This window comes from Watersipora subatra, chromosome 8 (assembly GCF_963576615.1).
Source record: "Watersipora subatra chromosome 8, tzWatSuba1.1, whole genome shotgun sequence".
NCBI lineage: Eukaryota > Metazoa > Bryozoa > Gymnolaemata > Cheilostomatida > Watersiporidae > Watersipora > Watersipora subatra.
This window is the reverse complement of record NC_088715.1, coordinates 37,075,765-37,102,339: the sequence shown is the minus strand read 5'-3', so window position 1 is coordinate 37,102,339 and position 26,575 is coordinate 37,075,765. Positions and strand designations below refer to the sequence as shown.

Here is a 26,575-nt window from a genome sequence, read left to right as displayed (position 1 = left end):
GATGTTTTAGCTTTATATTGGTCTTAATTTCATTTGAATGACCTCAATGGTACAATCATATATTTAAGGACACCGTATTCTTGCGTCATATGTATCATCACTAGGCTTCCTGTTGTTACAAATTATTATGGTATCAAGTCCCTTTGATTCATGTATTATGAGCCATGCGTGGATAGGTTGACATCTACTGTAAACCTATTCATGCATGGAGTACTTGCCTAATGATCTGAACTACTATTTTATAAAATGTCCTTACTCTGCAAAAAGGTCTGCCAATCGCTATGCTAATAGAATATTGATTATTACTGTTTCTAAAATGATGAGGACTCTTATAATTTGTGCCAAGTGCCCCTGTTACATCTACTCCTTCGCCTGCATCCACAAACGTGACATCTTCTACGTGCACTTCACTTCAATCATTCCTTCACATCATTCCTAGGTACTTATGCGTAAGACTTGTAGAAGGTTGATGAAATATTGATATGTTTTAGTATACGCTGATGGAAGTATATGTTTGGATATACTACAGAACAGATGGTCTCCTACCTATGATGTTTCTGCTATACTTACTTCTATACAGGTAGGTCATGTCTTCTTCAGACCTCAACTTACAATCACCTCAACATACAAGCATTTCAACCAACCAATCTGTTTCCAACATATCAGCCTGCAGTTTCTCTCAAGACGTTGGGGCTTAGTAAATCAGTACATATGTTGGTGATGCTCTTGCATGCGGCTCTGTTCGACAGCGCTCAAATAATATCCACTCTTGCATGCGGCTCTGTTCGACAGCGCTCGGATAATATCCGCTCTTGCATGCGGCTCTGTTCGACAACGCTCCGATAATATCCACTCTCGCATGTGGGCTCTGTTCGACAGCGCTCAGATAATATCCACTCTTGCATGCGGCTCTGTTCGACAGCGCTCAGATAATATCCACTCTCACATGCGGGCTCTGTTCGACAGCGCTCTGCTAATATCCACTCTCGCATGCGGGCTCTGTTCGACAGCGCTCTGCTAATATCCACTCTCGCATGCGGCTCTGTTCAACAGCGCTCAGATAATATCCACTCACGCATGCGGCTCTGTTCAACAGCGCTCTGCTAATATCCACTCACGCATGTGGCTCTGTTCAACAGCGCTCTGCTAATATCCACTCTTGCTTCATACGTTCTATTGTATTCATTAAAATGTTGCATCCCAAAAAAGCTGGTGCTAGTGGTTGTCCAAAAATCCAAATCCAAACAGTCCAAATCCAAAAAAAGACAACGCTTTTCTTGGATTTAAAGCGAATTATAATACACAATCACAGGCAAACATTTTCGGAACCATTTTTCAAACAATCTGCATAGTTGTTTTGTAGCTATCGGAGGTGGAAGGTAAAGTGATTTGATAAGAAACTATGAAACTAGGGAACGTGAAGGAGCTAATCATTCAGGGTGGAATTTTTTTTGGCATGAAAGCTCATTTTATAAATTGGCAATGTTTGTTCAAAGTTGGACTAGCTCTGCCTCTCCCTACTTAGGCACCATCGATGTTCTGAAACGCAAAGGCTATGCTATAACTTGAACATAAAAGCCTCCTTTTACTGATTATTGTGCTATTATCATTATTATTATTGCTGTGTATTTGGTTTCTCTTATTTGATTTGATTTTTTATTCTTACATGTAATTATATAAAGTATTTATGAAGTTTGTTCCTTGTTGTTACATGTAATTATATAAAGTATTTATTAGGTTTGTTCCTTATTCTTACACGTAATTATATAAAGTATTTATGAGGTTTGTTCCTTATTCTTACATGTAATTATATAAAGTATTTATTAGGTTTGTTCCTTATTCTTACACGTAATTATATAAAGTATTTATGAGGTTTGTTCCTTATTCTTACATGTAATTATATAAAGTATTTATGAGGTTTGTTCCTTATTCTTACACGTAATTATATAAAGTATTTATGAGGTTTGTTCCTTATTCTTACACGTAATTATATAAAGTATTTATGAGGTTTGTTCCTTATTCTTACACGTAATTATATAAAGTATTTATGAGGTTTGTTCCTTATTCTTACATGTAATTATATAAAGTATTTATGAGGTTTGTTCCTTATTCTTACACGTAATTATATAAAGTATTTATGAGGTTTGTTCCTTATTCTTACACGTAATTATATAAAGTATATTCCTCATTTATTAGCGATCGACACCAAATTGTGTCTTTGACAATTAGAGGAATGAAATGTATATGTAGCTACAACGGTACAACCCACTCTCTAAAGACTCATAATATCCAACTTTATACAAAGTTGTAAAATTTAACTTTATACAGAGTCGTAATATTTATTTTTATGCAGAGTTGTAATATTTTACTTTATACAGAGTTGTAATATTTATTTTTATACAGAGTTGTTATATCTTACTTTATACAAAGTTACTAGACTGTTTTGATTGTAACGGTTGAATTGAATAGCTTGTAAAATGCTGAGAGCAGGAGTGGCACACTCAGTCATTATAGTTGTCTTCATTATTGACCTCGGCAAGTACCATGTTGCAACTGTGATGTAGTTAGGGAACACTAAAACAACAGAGTGCCTGTTTTACTATCAACACAAGTGCAGTATATAAGCACTGCGGTTAGTTTGAAGTAAAATTGTTTGAAGTAATTCCCTTCGGTTTAGTTCATTTGATTTTTCCAAGCCGTCCATCTTATGATTGATGCATAAAGAGGACAATTTTGGATATGCTGTCCGTTGTTTCAAGTGGTAGTTATATAAATACATTTTAGCTATCAATGGCTGTGACCTGGTAATGAGTAAGCAAGTGAATCTAGTTGCTCAAAGGAATATTTGGTAAAAGCAATGAGTAAATGATTTGTATTTCTGTGCTTTAGTCATTACTTCATGACCCCAATCCAAACTCACCCGCTAATAATGAAGCCGCTCAACTCTTTCGAGAAAACCGCCGGGAATATGATCGGCGTGTAGCTAATATTGTTGCTGAAAGCTGGAAAGATGAAGATGATGATGATGAGGATGAGGAGGTTGAACAGGCGGAGCCTAAATAATATGCCACACCCCTCTCCTCTTAACTTCATTTATAGTCAATATGGTAGGGTGGCTTTCATCAGATTTTGTAGTTTTCCTCCGCTCTGTGAATGTGCTGAGCTATTATATTTTATTTTGATTGATGTTTGTGGAGCTATCTCTCCCTAGTAACTAATAAAGACAAGCAATACTTTCTATGAAAAATGCTCTCTTTTACGCTAACCATATTTTCTCAAGTTGAGAGGCTGTAGAAAGTTTTTAGAACACAGATGCACTGCTGCTAACAGTCAAAGTTGTGCTGCTGCTGCTAACAGTGGTAGAATTGCAAATGTTTTAAATACTGTGTTTGCAATGTTTTATCAAAATATATTGGCTATCATATGCAAACAGTATTACACAGGTATTCTGCTAACGGTCTACTGGTTACATCGCTTGTACAGCTCAAAATATCTGGCAGCCTTTTTAATCAAATGACAGTTCACATGTTGCAAGAAAGTCGCTAGGTATAAAGAAATGGTTCCGAGTTGTTGGCAATCATGACACGCGCATCAGCTCTAGTAAGTTTCACAAGCCTTTTAGTGTCAGTAGTTGGATGGTAACATATCATCATAGCATATCACATAAATTGCCTTCCAATGTCAAATAGCCATATGAAAGTCACCCTAGCATTATTGACAAAACTTAAAATGGCAACATCTCTTTATACAAGAGATATTTTGATGAAACTTGTTGATATGATGTGAAAGCTGTTTTCATATAGGTTTTGCGTAATTTACAGGATTTCACCTTGTTGCCTTCAGTCTTAACCATGACAATGATAGTTGTTACTACGTCGGCAGCAACAAGTAATTTACTTGATAATAATCAGAAATAAAAGTGACAAGTACATAACAACTAGCTTTTGGGATGAATGCAATCTCACAAAAAGGAAGTCTGAGTAAGATTGTACTTTTCTAAGGCTGTAATCTAACCAGCTCATAAAAAACAAAAGTAGCTTTGGCCGGGAGTTATCTGCTCATGTTGAAGGTGTACTATCTTTTTTGGACAAATTGCTTCATAATCATGGCTTTCTCAGCATTGGTTCTTTAGTGAAAGAAATATATCTGCAAGGCGTGGGGCGTTAACCTATCAACAACTGCTTTTATCCCTTCCTTTCAGTCACTCTTAGATGAACCGAATCCTAACTCGCCTGCCAACAATCAAGCTGCTCAGTTATATCAAGAAAATCGGCGTGAATATGAGATAAATGTGCGTGCTGTAGTGGAGATGTCATGGCTGAATTATTACAACTCCGATAGTGATGACGACGAGTCAGGAGTATCTACTGCTGACACTGACACATAATTGGCTAGTAGCATGGCTACTTCCTGCAACTGAAGTTCCATCAAATTGTATTTTTACACACTCATTGTTGATTGAATTTTATCTTCGCAGGTCGATGTATCTTAATGGTGTGTTCGTGTCTCCTAAACCTCATATTTTTTGCACAGAAAAATTGTTCAAATTGATTGTTTAGTTTTGCTACTACATCTATACAAGGAAGTGTAGCAATGAAGCAAATTACACATGTTGTTGTTTCTAGCAATGTGTAGAAGAGCTTGGTTATTGATACTGCAGTATTCATACAGACTCCATTAAGTCCATTTGTTTTCTATTTTAATTAATTTCTGCAAGATAAATAACACTTCAAAAAATCATTGTTACATGTGTGAGAGCGTTACATTGTCAATCCAACATATCCATTTCATTTCTGAGTAGAAATAGATTTCTGTTGACATGCTGAAGGATTGGTAAGCTACATTATACGTAGTTCTTTTTGTACCTGTAGTTAGTCAGAGCCGCAGAACAAAATAAATCTAGTTATGCGGGAGTTATGGACACTTGAGGTAACTACTACAGATATGTAGGACAACCCCAAAATGTTGCGTTTCCGTTGCAGATTTTAGTCGCTTCCGGTAATGTTCGCGAATAGTAGTAATGCTTTAGTTATCAGATGGTGTAGTAAATAGCGGGTAGTTACTTTGTCGGAGTCACTGCGTAACGACAATACTCGTGAGAGTGAGCAAACGTTTCCACTGGAGAGATTTTTCTGTACGATCTAGTGCTCATCGTTATGGGTCGATTATTTGTGATGGCACCTTTGAATATCACTACCTAAAATTCGCAAATACAAACCACAAACATTTTAAACGCGAACCTGATTTATTGCGCTGTGAACTACCCGTTGCTGCAATTTATTATTAATTGGGATAATACTCTGCAAATATTTTCACACATCAAAGGTTTGGACTTTGAAAATACTATCTTGTATTTAGCATCATATTGACGAAACTTGCTGATGCATCAAACTTGCTATTGTTTTTATTGTATAACATAAGTTATTATAATTAGTGCGTTTTTTTGTAAAAAAATAGTTTCAGATATTCTATCTTCGTGCTACTGCTGCAGCGATAATTCAACTGGTATGTGATATTTAGAATGCTTTATACATGATCATCGCTCAATGATGTTATCAAAAAGGTACACGTCTGCATTTAAAACAAAAATTTCAAGGAGCTAAGCAACAGATTCGTGTCAAAAAACTAACAATTAGTTTTATGTTCTTAACCACGGTATGAGTCCCACTGAGTTGAAGTTAACACAACTGGTAATTTTTGATCAAACGAAAATTTAAGAAGCTCTATACAATCAGAAACAACCTAGTCTTTGACTTTGGAAAGTAGTTTAAGGTTCGAAAGGGGTATATGCATGGCACGATGATTTTAGGTTTTAACATGGAACAAATTTTGTATTTTTGCCTTCTGATTGGAGCTCAAATCACCTCTGTAGCTGTACCTTTTTATTTCATGTTAGATCAGCATTACCTTCAAAAGATGCTGGGTGCACTTTAGGAAATTGCTTATATAAACATATAGGCTATAGTGCTCAATAAGATGGTTTTTATATCTGTATGTTTGCTTCACGTATTTTACTTGTTACCATATTTTGTCAATATTCAGCTTTAATAAAGGACCACAAAACAGATATTTATCAAGTACAGTTGCCATCTGAAACGTTACAATAATGACAGCACAATTTGCAGTGTTCAGTGCAAACACAATAGCTCCGTGTACTTTTAGCAACATGTAACTACCGTATTGCTTGTTATCTTAAATCAATGTGGGATTTATGTAAATCAGTATTATAAGCGCAGCTCATAATAATAAATTCAGTTGAGTTAACCTTTTCTGAGACTGCTAGGATTTATAAAAATTAATACCTACACGGGAGTAATATATATGTTTCATTTAATCATTGAAGTTTTTCTTGGTCGTTCCACATGTAGATTAAAAAACTGGAATCAGTAGAATACTTATATTTTAAGAGATTTATGCAAAAATGGGTGGTGAAAAAGACCTCTAGCGGTGAAAGAAAATACGAAACAATGCCTAACGGTACTGTTCTGTTAGGCACTAAGTTGAAAAGCCTCAATTATTATGAAACTGTGACGTTACGGACTGTTCCGTTTTAAACAGGAAAGTTGCTGCCGTGTTAAAAAGCACCGCCCTGAGTTCTGCAGCATATACAAAGGTGTGGCCTATGTATTGTTTTATTATCGTTTTTCGAAAATAAAGCAGATGCGGCTTATATAGGGGTGCGGCTTACAGTCCGAAAAGTACGGTATGTCAAATTTAGTTGCATTTTCCACAAATTTAAACATTATTTTGTTACAGATTTTTGTATCGTTTTATGCCGAAAATGTCATATTGTATCAACATCAAACTAATAAAGCAAATATCAGTTAGTTTTACATAATATTCTTATCCAGTACATTCGGAGCTTTCCATTGATATGCATATTGTCATAATTCACATAATACTGGCTGAGCAATATATGAATTAACAACAAAAAATGTATTTATTCCAAGTGGTCCCATAATTATGATCACCACTGGAGCTACAGTGTAGTGAGCTGGTAACATGCTATACCAAGCAACTATTGCACACCTTCATTAATATGCTCTACCAAGAAACTATTGCACACCTTCATGATTAAGCTCTACCAAGAAACCATTGCACACTTTCATGAATAAGCTCTACCAAGAAACTATTGCACACCTTCATGAATAAGCTCTACCAAGAAACCATTGCACACCTTCATGATTAAGGTCTACCATGCAACCATTGCACACCTTCATGAATAAGGCCTACCAAGAAACTATTGCACACCTTCATGAATAAGCTCTACCAAGCAACTATTGCACACCTTCATGAATAAGCTCTACCAAGAAACCATTGCACACCTTCATGAATAAGGTCTACCAAGAAACCATTGCACACCTTCATGAATAAGGTCTACCAAGAAACCATTGCACACCTTCATGAATATGCTCTACCAAGAAACCATTGCACACTTTCATGAATAAGCTCTACCAAGAAACCATGGCACACCTTCATGAATAAGCTCTACCAAGCAACTATTGCACACCTTCATGAATAAGCTCTACCAAGAAACCATTGCACACCTTCATGAATAAGGTCTACCAAGAAACCATTGCACACCTTCATAAATATGCTCTACCAAGAAACCATTGCACACTTTCATGAATAAGCTCTACCAAGAAACCATGGCACACCTTCATGAATAAGCTCTACCAAGAAACTATTGCGCACGTTCATGAATAAGCTCTACCAAGAAACCATTGCACACCTTCATGAATAAGGTCTACCAAGAAACCATTGCACACCTTCATGAATAAGCTCTACCATGAAACCACTGCACGCCTTCATGAATAAGTTCTACCAAGAAACTATTGCACACCTTCATGAATAAGCTCTACCAAGAAACTATTGCACACCTTCATGAATTAGGTCTACCAAGAAACTATTGCACACCTTCATGAATAAGCTCTACCAAAAAACTGTTGCACACCTTCATGGATATGCTCTACCAAGAAACCATTGCACACCTTCATGAATAAGGTCTACCAAAAAACTATTGCACACCTTCATGAATAAGGTCTAGCAAGAAACCATTGCACACCTTCATGAATAAGGTCTACCAAGAAACCATTGCACACCTTCATGAATAAGCTCTACCAAGAAACTATTGCACACCTTCATGAATAAGCTCTACCAAGAAACCATTGCACACCTTCATGAATAAGGTCTACCAAGAAACCGTTGCTCACCTTCATGAATAAGGTCTACCAAGAAACCATTGCACACCTTCATGAATAAGCTTTTTTGCATTGGTTCTGATGTTAATGACAAAAGGGGTTGATTAAATTTGCTATATCAGCATGCATGAGTGAATATATTGCAAAAGGCTTAAAAACGTTTTGTTGTTAGGTTTTGACCATTAATCTGTGTATTTCAAAAACTGTTTTCATTGAAAGAAAGACAACATAGTTCACAAACTGATCAGAACAGTTGCGCTTGCATAACAATAAAATTATCATAGATGTTCACTTTATCTCGGCTGTTATCCTACAAAATGAAAAACTATAAAAATAGAACAATTGTTTGCTGGTTCCTTGGCATCATAATGAAATATATTTAAGCTTCTTTGCAAAAGTTCTTTGATGGCTGGTAACTCACTTTTAGATTTTGACTAATGATATTAATGCAAACTTTTTAATGCTGACGCAGGGATGAATATGACAGTCTTAATTTGAGCTGGTCTAGTTCCTCATAGAACATCTTTTAACCATGTGGTGTACAAAGTATAGAAGCACTTGCGCAGGTCTGTCTGTCATGATCAGATGCTGTTATCATTTTCACCTCATAATCGACTCTCGGCTGTATCAGTTGTACCACTATGCAAAGGCTATGGTAAGTTAACTCATCATTCGTTATCTATATATGAATCTCATGTTTGTCTGTTCGTCTGTCAATCTGTCTGTCTAGCTATAGCGATAGAATTTTAAGAATAAGAAATCTGCTGCAAATTGGATTTGAGCTCACAACCTTCAGTATTGCAGACAACTATTTACCCAATACACTACACTGTCCAACTGGCTATACCATGGAACAAATTGTGCACATACTAAGAACACATGCCAATCTTTCATAGCTTCACGTTAAACAATGTAGCTAGCGTTATGTGTATGGCCATGCCAGGAGAAAAATGCGTGAAGCCATACCAAAAGAAAAATGCATGCCAATACATGAAGAAACATGCTTAAACTCTTATATCCAACAAGACTATTGCAATCAGGATAGATCTGTAGTAGGCACTGCCGCCGGTACGGTGTGAATTACACAGAAATAAACACAGTAAACATAAATAGCACAGTGCCCAGAACTAAATAAACACCATTTAAAAATTAGAATGGTAAATTTTGTATATGTGGATTAATAGTAAGTAAATGTTTTGCGCAAAAACTTTTTTATTACCCGTGCAACGTCGGACATTCTGCTAGTATCTTATATTTGTGTAGAACCTTGACAAAAATAGTTAAATAAATTATTGATTGTATTTTTTGTAGGTTTGTCATTGTGAGCCATATTCTGTGACTATTTTAATGTTTTATATCCAAAAATAATTTACTACTCTGCTTTTATGTATTAAAAATCAAACCGAGTATAAAAACAAAAGGTAACATATTATATTTTTAGCAGCTGCAAATGTAAAAACAGCTCAGTTTGTTAGATAATTTGTATACTGATAGTAACCGTTACGAAGGTGTAAATAAAATGTATTGTTAAGGCATTTAAATTTGCATATGGCCTTGAATCAAAATCTTCCAGGCACTAAGCAAGAGGCTTGTGTCAAACAACCAACAATTAGTTCTGTCTTTAGCTACGTTACGAGTCTCACTGAGTTGAAATTGATACGATTAATAATTTCTTTAAACCATCGGAAAAGCAGCTCCAAGCAGCTTTTTCATTAGAGGTGACATTCAAATAAAGGGTGGTGTTGTATTTGTCAAACACCTCGTCAGAATATCGAGAAGACAAATTTAACCCTTTCACGGGCGAATCGAATGTCACACATATTTCGTACTCCCCTTCGGGTGGTGCAACATTAACCCTTCTGGATACAAGAAATTTGCTAACTTACCTCCAACTTGTTGTAGATCTCTAAATAAATGGACATGAGGAAGCTGAGCAGGGAGGGTTCGGTTTAAACCCGGGATTTAAACCAAGCGGTTTAAATCATCCGAAAAACTAGTTTTTATGGGTTTTCATTATTTTCTTGTGAGAAACATAATATTTAAGCCCCTAGAGGTTTCTGTGTAGTAAAAATGCATTGCTATGTAATTATCAGCAGTGGAAGTTCAATTAGCACACAGTAGTAAATTGATGGCAGAGTTTAAGTTGAAACTACATGAAATCCTAGCACAACAATGAATTAGTGAATGTTATTTTCAATTACTTCTATCAAGTGATATGATGATCCCTTTACTGGTGAAATATGAACCATGGGAAGTATACTAATCCAATCATCGTCTCTAATAATGCATAAACACTTTCTCAAGTCTAGCCAGTGAGAGAGGATTGCTTATACAGTGAAACATGGATAACTCGCCCACGGATAGCTTGAACACATGGTTAATTTGAACGGTTTCTTTGGTCTGTTCCCACGTAATGATAAATTGCTATAGATAACTCGAACTCAACACTGTTAACTCGAACTGTTTTTTTCCCAACGGCTACCGAAACGGTTGTTATCGCTTTAGAAAATCACTTTATTCCAAGCCATAGAAATAAACTTCAACTTTTCGTAATTCATATGCGTCGTTATTACCACCATCAGCAAAGTATTTTTGTCAACGACTTTTCTAAAGGTTTGGTGAAATTTGATTTATACCAAACATCCGCTTAGCAAAAAATTTACAAATTTTTTGCTAAGCGGATGTTTGGTATAAATCAAACATCCGCTTAGCAAAACATAATCGGACTTGTGATTGGGTTGCATAAATGTAAGATGTTGCACTTAAGTTTTGCATAAATGTAGGGGAATGGTTGTGATTTTCTTTCGTGTAGAATATAAGTAATGTGTCATATTCATCCTGATGAACTATCGTTGACTGATTTATTTATGTAAAACCACAGTACTATGATAAAGACTGTTTTTGTTATGTACTCAGCATAGAAAAACATTCATATGTTTATAAAAAAAATATAATTATGTTGATGGGAAGGGTTAGCAAAATATTTCTATCGAGTGATTTACTTTGAGCAGCCGAACGATCTTCTGATAAATCTGCTGAGTAATTATAATTTATAATTGTTCCTCAAAGTTTTTTTGTTTACAATAGAAATATTTAACTCAAATACATAACAACTACTAATGAAACCGTGTCCTGTCTCTATACGTATGGTATCTAGGAAGCGAAGTTACTTCGGTGGCCGTGTGACATGTGCCACGAACCGAACCAGCCTCCGAACCGAACCGATCCTACGTCGGTTCGGTGCTCGCGTGACCACGCCTTTACCCTACTCTCTTTAGTCATCCATAAAATGTATGGTCAGTTAACGCTTCATTACTGATATCTGACACTGACATTTACAATAGAAAATGATGTTATTAATATTTGTTAACAGTTTTGAAGTGTGCTTGTTTAGGAAGAAACATATATCATAAAATTACGATTGTTATTTTGTTCCTCACTGGCGTTTGATTAGGTTTATTGAAAAAAATAGTGCATTGATGGGTTGATCGACAGGATGACTTGTAATCAAATGTTAGTTGCTATAGGGTTGGAGAATAACAGTTCATAATTGGCATAAGTTCCTTGAACATTATCTTTCAGTATCATTCATTGCATGTCATGTTCTTGCCTCTCTATGGTCACATAAGAACACAGGCTACAGATTCTATTGCATATTATGTTCTTTGCCTCTTTATGGTCACATAAGAACACAGACTATAGATTCTATTGCATATCATGTTCTTACCTTTTTATGGTCACATAAGAACACAGGCTACAGATTCTATTGCATATCATGTTCTTGCCTCTCTATGGTCACATAAGAACACAGGCTATAGAGTCTATTGCATATCTTGTTCTTGCCTCTCTATGGACACGTAAGACCACAGGCTATAGATTCTATTGCATATTATGTTCTTGCCTTTCTATGGACACATAAGAACACAGGCTATAGATTCTATTGCATATCATGTTTTGCCTATCTATGGACACAAGAACACATGCTATAGATTCTATTGCATATCATGTTTTGCCTCTCTATGGACACATAAGAACACAGGCTATAGATTATATTGCATGTAATGTTCTTGCCTCTCTATGGACACGTAAGAACACATGCTATAGATTCTATTTTCACATTCCAAGAAAAGTTTGTTGATATACATAGTTTTTTATGCAAGTTGGAGAGCATATAGTGCATGAAGGAAAGACTCCTTGCTGAACCCATTGGGTCGCTTCAGTAAAGCTAACCATTAGAACAAAATCAGCGTGAAAACTTTGTGATTACATGATTTTCTAATGCTATTGTTTGGTTAGTGTTTAGCTAACCTAATTTAGCTCAGCAGAAACCGAAATGTTAGGTAGTAATGTTATTTCTCTCTTGTAACAATATTCACACCTTCAGTTATCTGTTTGAAAAGTTGCTTGACATGAGTTGCTATTTGGCTCCTATCATCCTATCATGTCTAAACAGACTTACATTGTATATGAAAGCTTGCTGTTCGCTGTTTTAGCATATGCTAGAAAGCTGGGCACAAGAGAGCTCGAGTTTATGAATATGGATGTGTTGTCTGAAATCATAGAATGCTCGGTATGCCTTGAGCGAATGGATACAAAGAGCAAAGTCCTGCCTTGTCAACACACTTTTTGCAGTGACTGTCTTCACAGAATATACATACAGAACAAGGTCAGCATTATTCTGAATGCCGTTGTTTGTCAAATGTTTAGTCTATCAATTCTCATATTTCGCAGGAGGCCAGGGTAAAATGTTTGCGCATTCTCACAAAGCATGTCTATTGTAAAATGATATTCCAGTCAGTCTTGTTCCATGTTTATTTCCTTCAAGTGTCAATCACTGGTGTTGTATGTCTTAACCTTTGCTAGGCCTATACATTAGGCCACATGCTAGGCCTATACATTAGGCACATACTAGGCCTATACATTAGGACACATACTAGGCCTATACATTAGGCCACATACTAGGCCTATACCTACAGACCACATACTAGGCCTATACCTATAGACCATATACTAGGCCTATTCGTGGAAACGGCAAAAATGTGCAAGTCAAGCAACTTTTATGCTTGCGAAAGATGACAACGGCACTTGCAGATGATGCGCAAGAAAATTCCACGCAAGCGATTCCATTTTACACATTTCCCACATTTCATTCGTTCTTATTTTGATTTGAGCAATTCTGAATGCACTGCTATGTGCTCTCGAGTAGAAATTTTCATCTTTTTTAAGAAAGCCCGCATTAATCGTCATAATGTGAATGTCCTTAAAAATACTTTTTACATGGAAACCCAACGTGCGCACAACTCCATATCTGCATCATCTGTGTCATGGAAACGGTTATTTTTTGCCTTGTAGTATTCGCTGTAAATGAATTTTCATCTGTTCCTCCATTGATTTCGGTTTCTCACATTCTCGAGACATAGTTTTATTGAGATGGAACTCGCAGATTAATCTCTAGTTTACCCGAGAGCAAATCAAAACATCAGTTGCGTTTGACCAGTTTGACCGGTCGTGCCTCATTAAAATTTCCTGACTGTTTTGTCTGACTAACTGATTTAGCCAATGATAATGCAGACACAGATATTATCTTGGTTATTTCTATTGAGAATTTATGTAACCTTTTCATAGAGACATTTGTCATCAATATAATCAATATCCATGCATTATTCATTATATAATTACTCTGATATGCCAATAAATAACTTACTTTCCTATGAACCATTGATCAATAGCATAGATCTAGCTTCCTCCAATAAGGAAGTGACAAAAGCTTATAACTAGCCAATCAAATCAATCCTCTTATCTAGCGATTTCAAAAAACATGACATCATTTGATTGTCATAAAACCTCAACAGATCTATCCAAACAAATTCTGTTACAATGTTTTGTTTAATTTAGGCATGAGAATAGTCAATGTTAACCTTAGCCGGGTCTCATCTTCTTTAGTCATTCTTGTCATACTCTGTAATTATATTACCTCTCATTTATTTTACTAACACATTGTTTTTCCTTGTTAGTTTTTCCTTGTTAGTTCCTCATTCAGTAGTTTTTATTGCTAGGAGAATGATGATTGATGATTATGACCATCTGTGAAACTTCTAGAAAGATCCGGCTGATGAACCCCGTTGTTTTGTTACGAAGTCTTAAAACACAATTTTCTTGGCATGTGACATAAGAACATACGACATATGACAATTTTCTTGGCTAGAACATATGACAATGTCTACGCAGAACTATCAAATTTAAATGAAAATTGCTGCAAGTTACAATATTTTTCCAAAGTTCAATGGGAACTGCTCTATTAGCAGATCGATTGTTTCAACAAAATGCAACAGAAAATAGCGTTAACAAAATATGATAAAAATGTGAAATAAAAATATTCAAATCACTTTTCTTTCTTTCTGATGTTCAGAATTAGTCAGAGGTTTGGCGTAGTGTGATTGAGATCAATATTTTAACCTTTACGATGGGTGAAACCTTCGATAAAGATAGTAGTATTGATCGATTGACGATCTGTACTACACCTGGGACGGGAAGACTCGTTTACCTACTAAATTGTGACAAGCTCTCGAGTAGGTATGTTCTAAGCAGACTATCGTTGAATAACAACGAATACATATTAGCGATGTCAAAATGCGCATCAGTCACCCTCTGATCTACTGCGTGAAGGTCCAAACACACTAGGCGATACTAAACATACTAATAAGAGCTCCGAAAGTAAGCTTTTGTGAAATTGGCAGATTCGCTATGCCTTAGTTGAAAAGGATAATGACTCATATGGTCTAAAGTATTCATTGCATCTCTCGTAGCTCAATGGGTTAGCTTATTGCCTGGTTAATAGGAGGTTCCAAGATCAAATCTTCTGCGATACAGATTTTTCATTGTTAGGTGCTAATGGTTATAGCTGGGCAGACGGAATGACAGAGGAATGAAAAACTTTGATATTTATATATAGACGAATTGTAATCTGTCCGATGAGAGTTGACTCGCTTGGAGAGCCACAGATGTTCAAGTGACTCCTCTGCCAATGCGATGATTAGAACGGGGCATGTTTTTTGTTATGCTTCATACATCAGTGTATGACTGTCTGCCCTATAGTCGTGGCCAAAAATATTAACACCCCCCAACATTTTTTCATATTATCTTAGTGATTGCACTATTACAAGGGCCCTGACCCACATAACTCATAACTCATAACTGAGCAGGCCAGCACAACACCTTCACGCTGTGGGTGTAGAACCACTCTTTACACCGCTTGGCAGTGTGACATGGGGCATTGTCCTGCTGAAAAATCCACTCGTCTTTCTACAGGTCCCTAGCAGATTTCAACAGCTTGTCTTCCATCACTTTGATGTACTTTTCACTGTTCATTCTTCTTTCACACATGTGAATTCTTCCTGCACCACGAGCCGAAAAGCATCCCCAGATCATCACTGTCAGAGGGTGTTTCACTGTTGGCAACACACTGTGGTTTGTTGGCTTCTCCAACAGATCTCCTGACATTTTGACATATTCCAGCAATATTTTGAAAGTCAAAGTTAGACTCATCACTGAATATAACCTTGCTCCATTGCTTTAGACTCCAAGATTTGTGCTCCTTGGTCCACTCCAAACGATGTTTTCTGTGGACACTGGTGTGCACCGATTTTCTCCTTGGCGTCCTTGTTGTCAATCCATATTTCTGTAAGACTCTTCTTGCAGTTTTTGGTGCAATAGATGTACCAGTTGACTCTTTGAAATCCTTTACCAGAGCTGTATTTCCTTTGAACCGGTCCTGGGGGCTCTTTCTGACCAAAATGCCTTCATCTTGGGCAGTTGCAGCCCGTGGTCTCCCTGGCTTGCTGCGATTTGTTAGTGTTCCATCCTCCTTATATTTTTTATGGTGTACCTCACAGTTGAAATGTTCTTTTCAGTCTGTTTTGCAATAGCTTTGTAGCCTAGTCCTCGCTCATGGTGGTGAATCAGTATCCTGAAGGTGTTTAGACATTGTCACATTTGAAAAATTGTATGAAAACATCCAAAATGCGCACTGGATTTTATACTATTCAAAACCTCTCAAATCTTTCAGAAATCCACTCAGTGATTACACTATGTCTAGGGATTTATCTAATGCATTGCTTTGTGTAAAGTATAGTGCACTTGTCAGGGAATTGAACTTGGAGATAAAAGTAAAAATTGGAATGAAAATATAGGGCTCGTCTCCAAAAGTTTGAACAGGGTGAATCTTTACTCAATTAAAAATATTTTAGTTTCATCAAAAAAATGGACTCTAAGCTGCTTTAATTTGATATATACTTTTCATGTTTTAAGCTGATAATAGGGTAAGTAATGACTAATTGAAGTTGAGAAAATTTGGCATTTCACAGCTAAAGGACGAAAAGAGGGGTGTTAATACTTTTGGCCACGACTGTATATATTCCGCATTACCAGTTAGTACCATTTTCCTATTAAAAGGTTGCTAGCATTCAAGTGTTACATGAAACGCTTTATGTAAGTAGCGTATGTAAGTACCGTATGTAAGTACCGTCTGTAAGTACCGTATGTAAGTACCGTCTGCAAGTAGCGTATGTAAGTAGCGTTTGTAAGTACCATATGTAAGTACCGTATGTAAGTACTGTATGTAAATATTTAGAAGTATTCAGGTCTTATAACAAAAGTGTTGATGCATGCTAAGTGTGTTTTGTAGAGTTCGCCCAGTCATTCATCGAGTAATTCCCGACATTAAGAGAATAACTTCAAGTTGATCAGTATTGATAATATTCTCTTGTATATCCCATTACCATAGGATATTCTCTGATATTTATTCCTGCCTTGAGAACGCGAGAGTAAAATACACTGGCAAGTCGTACTAACTATGAAATAGGCTCTGAACAGGCTGCTTGGCTGGTGCTTTCGGAATAGCGAAAGGGTGTCAACCTCCCAATCATAGCTCTTCTAATTCTTTAACGCACTGTTTCCACGATTCAGTTAGACCACAAGTTCATCCTCAAGATAAGAACAGCAAAAATCTGCAAAGCAAGTATGTTTTGTTACTCGCAAATATTTACCAAATGTTTCACGCTTGCGAAAAGTGGAAACAGCGCTTGCTGAAGATGCGCAAAAAAATACCGCATGAGCTATTCCATTTCAAACATTTTTCACACTTCGCATGTTGTTTTTAACTGGGTTCATGTTTATCCTTCTCATCTAAGAAGTATATGATATAACAAAGCTACTTGAAAATACGCATATGAACAAAGGCGTTTTCCCCAGGCCTATTATCTCTCATTTTAACATCTCAAGAGGCACACACCAGGCCAACATGTGCTTCTACTACTAGACTAGGGGTCAGCAACCTTGTCTAATCAAAGAGCCATTTGAACCCGTTTTCCCGGAGGAGGAAAGAACGCAGCGGGAGCCACAAATCCCCTTTAATATTCTACATTAATAAAAAAAACAAATATTACATGTAACATTTTTGTTTAGCTTTCAATGCTTTTTAAACTGTTTACATCATAAAACGGAAATGTGTGGCATGTATAATGATTTAACTGCTTAGAAAACAAAATTAAACTTGCAAATAACAATAAAATAATTTCTTTTGCGGTTTTATTGGCGCATGAATCGGATATAAGTGTACTACCTGTATTAGTGTTGTTGTTTGTCAGTAGGGTTGTTGACAATATTGCAGGCCTATGTGGCTGGCATGCCTTACTAGATCTCTAATTGTTTAACCTGTTTAACCCAGTTCTTTGACATAATATCAGAAGGTATCTCGTAGCGATCTGATCCTCCACGCGAATCCAGTTGTACGTTTTTCTGTACGTTTTTCTGTACGTTTATGTTAAAGTTGAAGCCATGTGACGATCATGTAATAAGGTGCTAATAATAATATAACATAAATAATGACGCGTAACAAGCCACATTGTTTGATTTGAAACGACGTGTCAAAACAATAACCATGTCAAGTTGAGTACGTCATCAAAATGAACGGATTCCAACCTACAGCCGGATTTTTAACTGTTCGATTTAAGCTTTTAAGAGCTTGTAATCACATTTCCACATATTTTACACCTACAACACAACAGAGTAAGACATGGTGATACTTTTGATACCAAATAATTGTACACAATGCGAATTTTGCTGCAAGTCAACCTTTAAGGTTTTTCTTGAAACGATGCCGTATAATCAGTTGTTTGTCTGTTACATTTTAACGGCTCCTTCTAAGCCGTCATAACTCCATTGTGTCGATGAAAGCAAACTTGTTAATCCCTTTCTCGAGTGTAATCCTTAACCAATAATCCCCTTGTTAATCGTATCAGATACCTATTTTGTCAAAAGCTGGCCGCGACAGTCAGGAGTGTTTTTAAATGAGCTCTAAAAGACCTTCACAGTCCCCTGTGCCATGAGAGATCATCATGAATAATCAGTAGGTGCATAATCCGCCCGTGATGCAGTAATGTGGTCGAGTAGTGAAGTGGTTAGCGTACCAGTTTGTAAAATGGAGGGTTCGAGTTCAAGTCCTGTGTGAGGTAACCTTTTATGCTAACGCTATTACAGTGGCTTCGAATAGATGAACGAATGGACACGGCTCATGTTATAGTAAAGATTAAGTGCTGCAGTCATACCTTGACGTATGACTGCCCCAACATGTAGGAAAGTTTCTTGTTTGAGATATGAGTAATCTTTCAGATACAAGCCGGTTCTCGATGTCTACGCTTATGGCCAAGTACGTTAGGGGCTGCTTTTGAGAACAGCATCGCTCGGTCTTTCTCGATGAATCAGTTTGAAAAAGATTAGCTAAAAGTTATAGTGAACTCGAGACAAAGCGCCAAACCGGTTATATGACAATAAAATATGAAAACAAAGCCAAATTTAGAAGTAAGTTTAATATGAGATTACACATTATGTATGAGGTATGATTAGTTTATTGATACATCAGCTTTAGTGTGAGTTGGGGCTCTATGAGTTGGCTAGCATTTAATTACAGTAGGAGTTGGTCAGCATTCAATTACAGTGGGAGTTGGTCAGCATTCAATTACAGTAGGAGTTGGTCAGCATTCAATTACAGTAGGAGTTGGTCAGCATTCAATTACAGTGGGAGTTGGTCAACATTCAATTACAGTGAGAGTTGGTCAGCATTCAATTACAGTGGGAATTGGTCAGCATTCAATTACAGTGTCAGTTGGTCTGCATTGAATTACAGTGGGCATCAACAATTACAGTGGGCATCAACTGTTAACTGTTTACTCATCCTTGTCTCAAATCATCACCCGTTCCTGGTTGCTGCATGTGTAATAGGTTAATAAATAGTTTCGGCTGGACATTTGTATTTTCGTCTGATTTTTTATTGATTTTTAAGCAAGTTTTTCATACTGGTTAAAAAGCGCATATATTTGAAACTATGTTTCCCTAAGCTCTAGGATGCAATGACGGGCTCAATGTTGTCACCTAGTTGAACTTGGATGTACTCAGGGGTCAGTCGTTAACAAATGTGGGACTGGCAGCCTCATGTCAGTGTCAGATGTCGATAGACTAAGAGATTGAATCAGTTGAGATTAGTATCAAAGCCCATTGTTAATGGAGAGAACGCAAGCCCTCGCAGTGAGCTGATTTAATCAGGATGATGGTTACTGGCAGGCAAGAATGTTGTGTCCATAGTGTAGGCTTATTAGGCCTATCCCTGGCTCTCAATTAACTTGATTAGGACCAGCCATTCATACTCGTAAGGCCCTCATGCCAGGGACGGTAGTGCTCCTTGTATCTGCTGTTTGTGTTTATAGCAGCCAGTACATATTTGCACCCTATATTAATCATACTCCATTTGTCTTTGTTCATCCTAAGCATATCTAGCGGGTGCGACCATCCTGTCCGTTGAGTACGGACAGGACAGGCGGATAGGAAAGGCGGTGTTTGGCGAATGAAATTGACATGAAACGGAATAGTTTCCTACATGCCCGATGATGAGTTCATTGTAGGTTTGGTAGCTTATGCTGGTTTAGCCCTGGCTTTAACATTTTCCCAGCTTCACTTAAATTGCTCACTTCACTTACTAGCTCATGATCTCAGTATTATGAAGAGATGTTAGTGGCTCGTAGAATTACAGTCCTTTTGTCTATGCTTTGGTCCACAGTAATAGAAGGTCCACAGTCTATGCTGTTGACCTCAAGCTATTTGATTGCGAGCTGTTGGATATCCTACCTTTTCAACCATCTTGCTGCAACATTGAATCACTAGTGAAATCCGGCTTCCAACTTGTTACAATTCATGTTGCAGCGTCCTAGCATATTCATAAAGGTTTTAAAGGTGGGATTGCACCAAATTTTAGTTGATTTTAACAGAATGTATCGATGTTTTTCTATCATTTGAGATGTACTTTGTTGTTTTAGGCGATCTCTTGTTAAAATATTTGGAGATTAAAATCGACAAAATTTAATCGGCAGTAAAAAAGCTGAGAATAAAAAAGATGTGCCCAGACTTGCCCAAAATGATGCAGCCTATATCCTTCAATTTTTTGTGACGGCATTTTATCGTTGTCTGTCATCTTTATGGACAACTTTTATTGTTAAAAACACGAAGCTTCTGCAATTAATTATTGCAACACCGAAAAATACTATTAATCAAGACAATGATGACCGTTTTCTACAAAGATGGCGACTTTTTCATGGACGAGCCCATGTGCGAACAGAGTGATGACGTTAAAAAAAACGATGGATAGTGAGACAGCTTGTCTCTATCTTTCGTATTCATATCAATTCATCATTCATGTCACTCTATTGGCATATATTTTATTTTGTATTTGCTCATGATTGCTAGGATAAAATTTTACATCCAGCTACAGATACATTATTATGAATGTTTCAAACGCCTCAAGTAAAGGTAATTGAAAATTTGTCATATTATTTTCCTCTAAATGCTGTGTAAATAAACATCTGAGTACCAACTACGATTCTGCTAGTCTACGGTAATTAGGTAATTAGGTCGTCGAGTTAACTTATTCCACCGTGGCCTTTGTATCAGCTAAGTTCTCAGTTGCTACCCACACCGGAAACTAGTTACTAAATAAAATAAGCATGTTGCCATCTTTGAAAAGAATATGTTCGAATATATGGCAAAACCAACTGCATCCTTAAAAAAGTCATGTATAGTCAACGTTATCTAGTCATTATTAGCATCAATTTGTAGAAAAAAATTTAACCCTTTAGCGACCGCGAGGTTACGATGGAAAAACCACTAGCGTACCAGCCAATAACTGGCGCGATTTGAGCTTTCGACATGACCGCATAGAAACTGCAGTAACTTACATCAAAATTGTGGCAGTTACATAAATTGACATGCATAGGAAAGCTGAGAAATTTATCTACAAGCTGATGCTTCTTTTATGTAGATAGCTTGCAAATATTTACCAACAGAAGTCTCAGTTTGCTGAAGCAATGAATTTTTTATTTTTGTACGTCATTTTTAATTGTATTTTTTAAATTGATAAAGGCAATTGACAAGGTTGTCTAAATAATTCTTGCATAGATTCATATCTTCACAACAATTTGCAAAAAAAAACTGGACGTCAAAGAGCATTGAAAGTGTAGATATGAGCTCCGTTACAATGCAGGAGCGCCTTTCCAAGTTTTCACCGCGGGACCCTAACGACCTGCGACAATCGAGGCTTGACATGGCCGACTAAAATTGGCTATAACTCGCATGCAAATTAGCATGGAGCTATAAATGAATATGCATTTGAAAGCTTAGAAATTTCTCAACGGACAACCATTTATTCCCTGCAAATCGGCTGTGCACACTTTAGTCAAAATTCTGATTTAACAAAGTTGTCACCTCTCTATCATGAAATATCGATTACAAATATATTTTTAAAAGCAATATCTCTGCCAAAACTGGTTTATGATAAACATATGCACGGTGTCATATGTTTACAAGAGTTTGCAAAAAAATTGGGTTATTCAAGCGCATCAAAAGTTGAGTTAGGTGCTTCTGCATTGCGGGAGCAGACCTTCGAAATGCTCATATCGCCATGGCGATAAGCAGTGCAACTGTTACCCGACATGGCTTCTCAAACTCTGCTATAACTCTCGTGCAAATTGGCGTAAGACAACAAATGAATATGCATCTGAAAGCTGAGACATTTTCCTTCAAGCAGCTTGTCAAGACTGCAACTTGAGATGAATATATTCACAGATATGATTTTTTACTGGCAGATTTATGTGCATTTCTTGAAATTATAGATTCAAGTAACAATTTTGCATATAAACTCATTGCACGGATTCAGGTGTGATGCAGCTAAGATCAATGTGTGCTGCAGCAAGGATTAACTAGTTGTGCACAAGAATTGAGTGGTGAGCCTGTATTCACACATTTTGTGAAGCAGCAAAAGACAGGAAGCAACATTTATTATGAGCAGTTACAGCAAATGATGGAGAAATCATTCTGCTAGATGGCAAAGCAATATGAGAACTGAACTCTTTTGATAAGGTGGGTGATAAGGGCAATGGGCATCAAATACAACATATCAATACACAACAAATACAATAGATAATGACATTTCAGCGAACGTATGTACAAAAGCTAGCAATACAAAGCGAGGAAGCATTTGCAGAAACTAAATGAAATACAATTTGTAAATAAATTTATTTTGCATGGTCGGGATCAAAATATGACTCGCATAGAGATATTCCACAAGAGAATCTGCTGCCGGTACCTTCAGCTTTACTTGCTCATCACCCATGTATACAGACAACTTGTGCACATAGCCAGAGACAGCATCGGAGAGCAAATAACTTTGATCCTTATCTGTTAGATGGAATACACTGTCTGAAGTTGAGCCGTCCTTTCCATGCCAGCAAGCTTTCATCTATAGATAGAAATTTATCAGGCAGCAAAACAGAATATAACCAGTCGCATATCATGGCAAAAACATTTTTCAACTTCAACAATTTATTGCCAGCAGGGTCTTCAAAATTGTCAGTAAAAGGTAAACTTGCTTCTATTTTTCTTTCTACTTTCAATTTTATTAAAAATCCGCGTAGATGATGAAGGATTGTGGAACAGTAAGACAACAGAGTATGCTTTTTGAGAATACCTATATGCAAAACTAAACCAATAACTCGTCACATATATTTATCATCAACAGGCTCCAAAGCATCGCGATGTTTTTGAAAGCCATATTTATTCGTTTCGTTAAATAATACATTTATCATGGCCAATGTTATAAAAAGCTTCAAATAATAAAAAATACTTACCTGTTTAAGTATTCGAACTTATCTCCTGCCATGCTGTCATCAAAATGTAATTATTTTGGTTTTAAATCAGCTCCTCTTCGATATCCGTCATTATTCCCTGTTTCAACGCCGGCCGTTTCAATCCCACTTTCGCAATCCAATTCACTCTGGCGATCTTCTTTTTCACTTTCATCGTCTTCCCCACATTCTTCTGACTTGAAATCCTCTTCTTCACTTTCGAACCAGTCGATATCATCCACTAAACAAATTTTTTAGCCGAGCTCAAATAATCACCAACGTCTATGTTGATCAGCTTTCCATAAAGAAAGATCAAATCTTTACAACGTGTTCTTTTTGCACATGCGCATAAAATTTATTATTTCTAGCCTCAAAACAGTAGTAAAAAACTTACTGAAATTGCTCAAATTTTTAATTTTAATTTTTAGCGTTGTTTTTAAAATAAATACAACGTTTTAAAAAAGGTCTATCGAAAACGGCAAAAATTTCGGGTTTGTCGGTTTTGGTACGCTGAGACGTTGCTCGTAAACCGACAAAGGTCGGTCTTGGTACGCAAAGGGTTAATGGTCACATTTGATTAGTTGTGATTTAAGTACAAAACAAATGGTTTTTTGAGTGTCAATTTCTTTGAAATCAATCAAACCACCAATTCTGGCAAAGGGTTAATAAAGCATTATTCAATAATATTAAAATATTAAAATAAAATATTAAAATAATAATACATTATTGTATTTGGTTGGTGGTGTGTGGCGTGGACTCACCTGTTTTCATGTAGAGCGTGAAGCATAAGATTTTTTGAGTAGATCCTAATATTTGGTTCATTGGAATTGAGTCGAGCTATTCAAAAGTACCTGTCAATACAGCTCTGATTACACTTCATAAATCTATCTATCAGACAAGATTTCGGTAAAGGGTCCATGATGTATTCAATATGTTCTGCAAATCATGCTTTGCATTATTTTCAACATTATTTCATTACATAATTTTTACAAGCCAAAGATTTATTTATTAAAAACATCCATCCAAGTCGTCGCCACTCATATACATGTAGTTTCAGCTCATATAATAGGAGAAATTACTCTACTGCAGTAAACTCAAACCCTGTATGTATCATATCTGGATATTCCTCTTCCTCTTTAGTCCTTGGATATGTAGCTCTCACTATGTTGTATATGCAGGTTGGTAGTGATCACCACTCTGTTTTGTAAGTCCTTCCGGGTATGTCCAAAATACTAATGATTTGTAGGTGCATGATTTCCTCTGTCTTCAATGTTGTACATCTCACGTTCCTGCAGCCTTTTAGATGGTTTCAGACACTCCGCATCTGGGTACTAAAAATATTAAACTTTTATTATCTTTAGATAACTTATTGAACGTCGCTTGGAAGTGAAATGACATCTAGTAAAATTATCAGCATAAACAATACCATTAGCTGCAAAACTTACCATGGTATCAGTAGTTATGAAAGGCCACTCTCAATGGACCTGGTTTTATAAGGTCTGTAATATCCTCCACTTCTGCAACAGACTTGAGACTATTCTGAGAAACAGAACGTCACATATCATGGCTGGTGCAGCACACATTCATGTCTCTTTTTTCCGTGTATGGCAGTTTCTACATTGACACCAGTGCTTCACTGGTGTCGCCACATAAACATTCTGTGATCAATAAGACAAATGTAATAAATATATATAGCCTATGTCATTCATCTATGTCTTTCTAACATGTATCTACTGAAAGCTTTCAATTTGGGAGTTGGGTAGATTGAGAGTGTAATTTTATAAAAGGAACAAATGTTTAACAAAGGCATAAGTAGGCTACTCCACAAGCCAACAATTCAAAGCTTTGTTTCTGGGAGTTAAAGATAGTATAATTGATCCATTTTCCTCACTTTCTACAAGTGAGAAGGGAACATAAATTCTAATCATTATCTAATTTACTAGCTAAAACTGCCAGAAACAATTTGAAGCAAATATTATTGCTAGATGAAATAGGGTATAGCAAAAAGTTGTAATTTTATTAGTTAGTAAATGTATTCATGAGTAGTAAAATTATTACCTTCATATAAGAGACAAAAAATTAAAGTTACTTCCATTGTCTTATCTTCCTCTGCAGCATAACGCTGCTAACGCCTGTCAGCTCTAATCATAGGCTGTCTGCCCAATCTTTAACCACCTGATCCTCAGAAAACTCTGAATCACCTTCGATGGAACGGAAAAATTGTTAAAATTCTGTTATTCGTCAATAAAACGAGTTGACGCAGCCTGTGTGATCTAGTAATTCAGTAGATTACTTAATGACGTAAGTCTTCGGTATCACAGACAACACATTTTTATTAGCGATAACATGTGTTATGACTTATATACGAATTTTGTGCTGATGATCGGCTGAAGAAGAGATAGCTTATTTATTGCTCACGGACTCTTTCATATATATATGCTGACTATGTACGTGACGTGACGTATAAAGCACTCCATTGAATCTGACCGTTTCAAAAAATGATCTCATTCAAACGCGTATATCTCTGGACCGGGTTAGCATACAAAGACAAAAATGACATCAAATTGTAGCTGATGTTTTAACCTTTTATTGGTCTTAATTTCATTTGAGTGATTTCAATGGTGCAATCGCATCTTTAAACACTAATTACCATAGTGGATGACAGATAGCAACCCAGCAGTCAGATAGCAACCCAACAGTCAGATAGCAACCCTGCAGTCAGATAGCAACCCAGCAGTCAGATAGCAACCCAGCAGTCAGATAGCAACCCAGCAGTCGGATAGCAACCCAGCAGTCGGATAGCAACCCAGCAGTCGGATAGCAACCCAACAGTCGGATAGCAACCCAACAGTCGGATAGCAACCCAACAGTCGGATAGCAACCCAGCAGTCAGATAGCAACCCAACAGTCAGATAGCAACCCAGCAGTCAGATAGCAACCCAACAGTCAGATAGCAACCCAGCAGTCAGATAGCAACCCAACAGTCAGATAGCAACCCAACAGTCAGATAGCAACCCAGCAGTCAGATAGCAACCCAGCAGTCAGATAGCAACCCAACAGTCAGATAGCAACCCAACAGTCAGATAGCAACCCAACAGTCAGATAGCAACCCAGCAGTCAGATAGCAACCCAGCAGTCAGATAGCAACCC

At 36.8% G+C, this 26,575-nt stretch overlaps 2 protein-coding genes across 2 annotated transcripts in view; both read left to right on the top strand.

Moving 5' to 3' along the window:
* LOC137402218 (ubiquitin-conjugating enzyme E2 A) overlaps positions 1 to 3,435 on the top strand; it is a 34,721-nt gene extending 31,286 nt beyond the window's left edge. The window contains exons 4-5 of the mRNA XM_068088717.1: positions 492 to 580; positions 2,890 to 3,435. Of these exons, the coding sequence (XP_067944818.1) occupies positions 492 to 580; positions 2,890 to 3,063 (263 nt within the window). The 3' untranslated portion in view covers positions 3,064 to 3,435. The remainder of the gene's footprint in view (positions 1 to 491; positions 581 to 2,889) is intronic.
* Positions 3,436 to 5,049: 1,614 nt separating this feature from the next.
* Positions 5,050 to 26,575, top strand: part of LOC137402018 (E3 ubiquitin-protein ligase SH3RF3-like) — an 81,419-nt gene continuing 59,893 nt past the window's right edge. The window contains exons 1-2 of the mRNA XM_068088487.1: positions 5,050 to 5,325; positions 12,695 to 12,867. Of these exons, the coding sequence (XP_067944588.1) occupies positions 12,733 to 12,867 (135 nt within the window). The 5' untranslated portion in view covers positions 5,050 to 5,325; positions 12,695 to 12,732. The remainder of the gene's footprint in view (positions 5,326 to 12,694; positions 12,868 to 26,575) is intronic.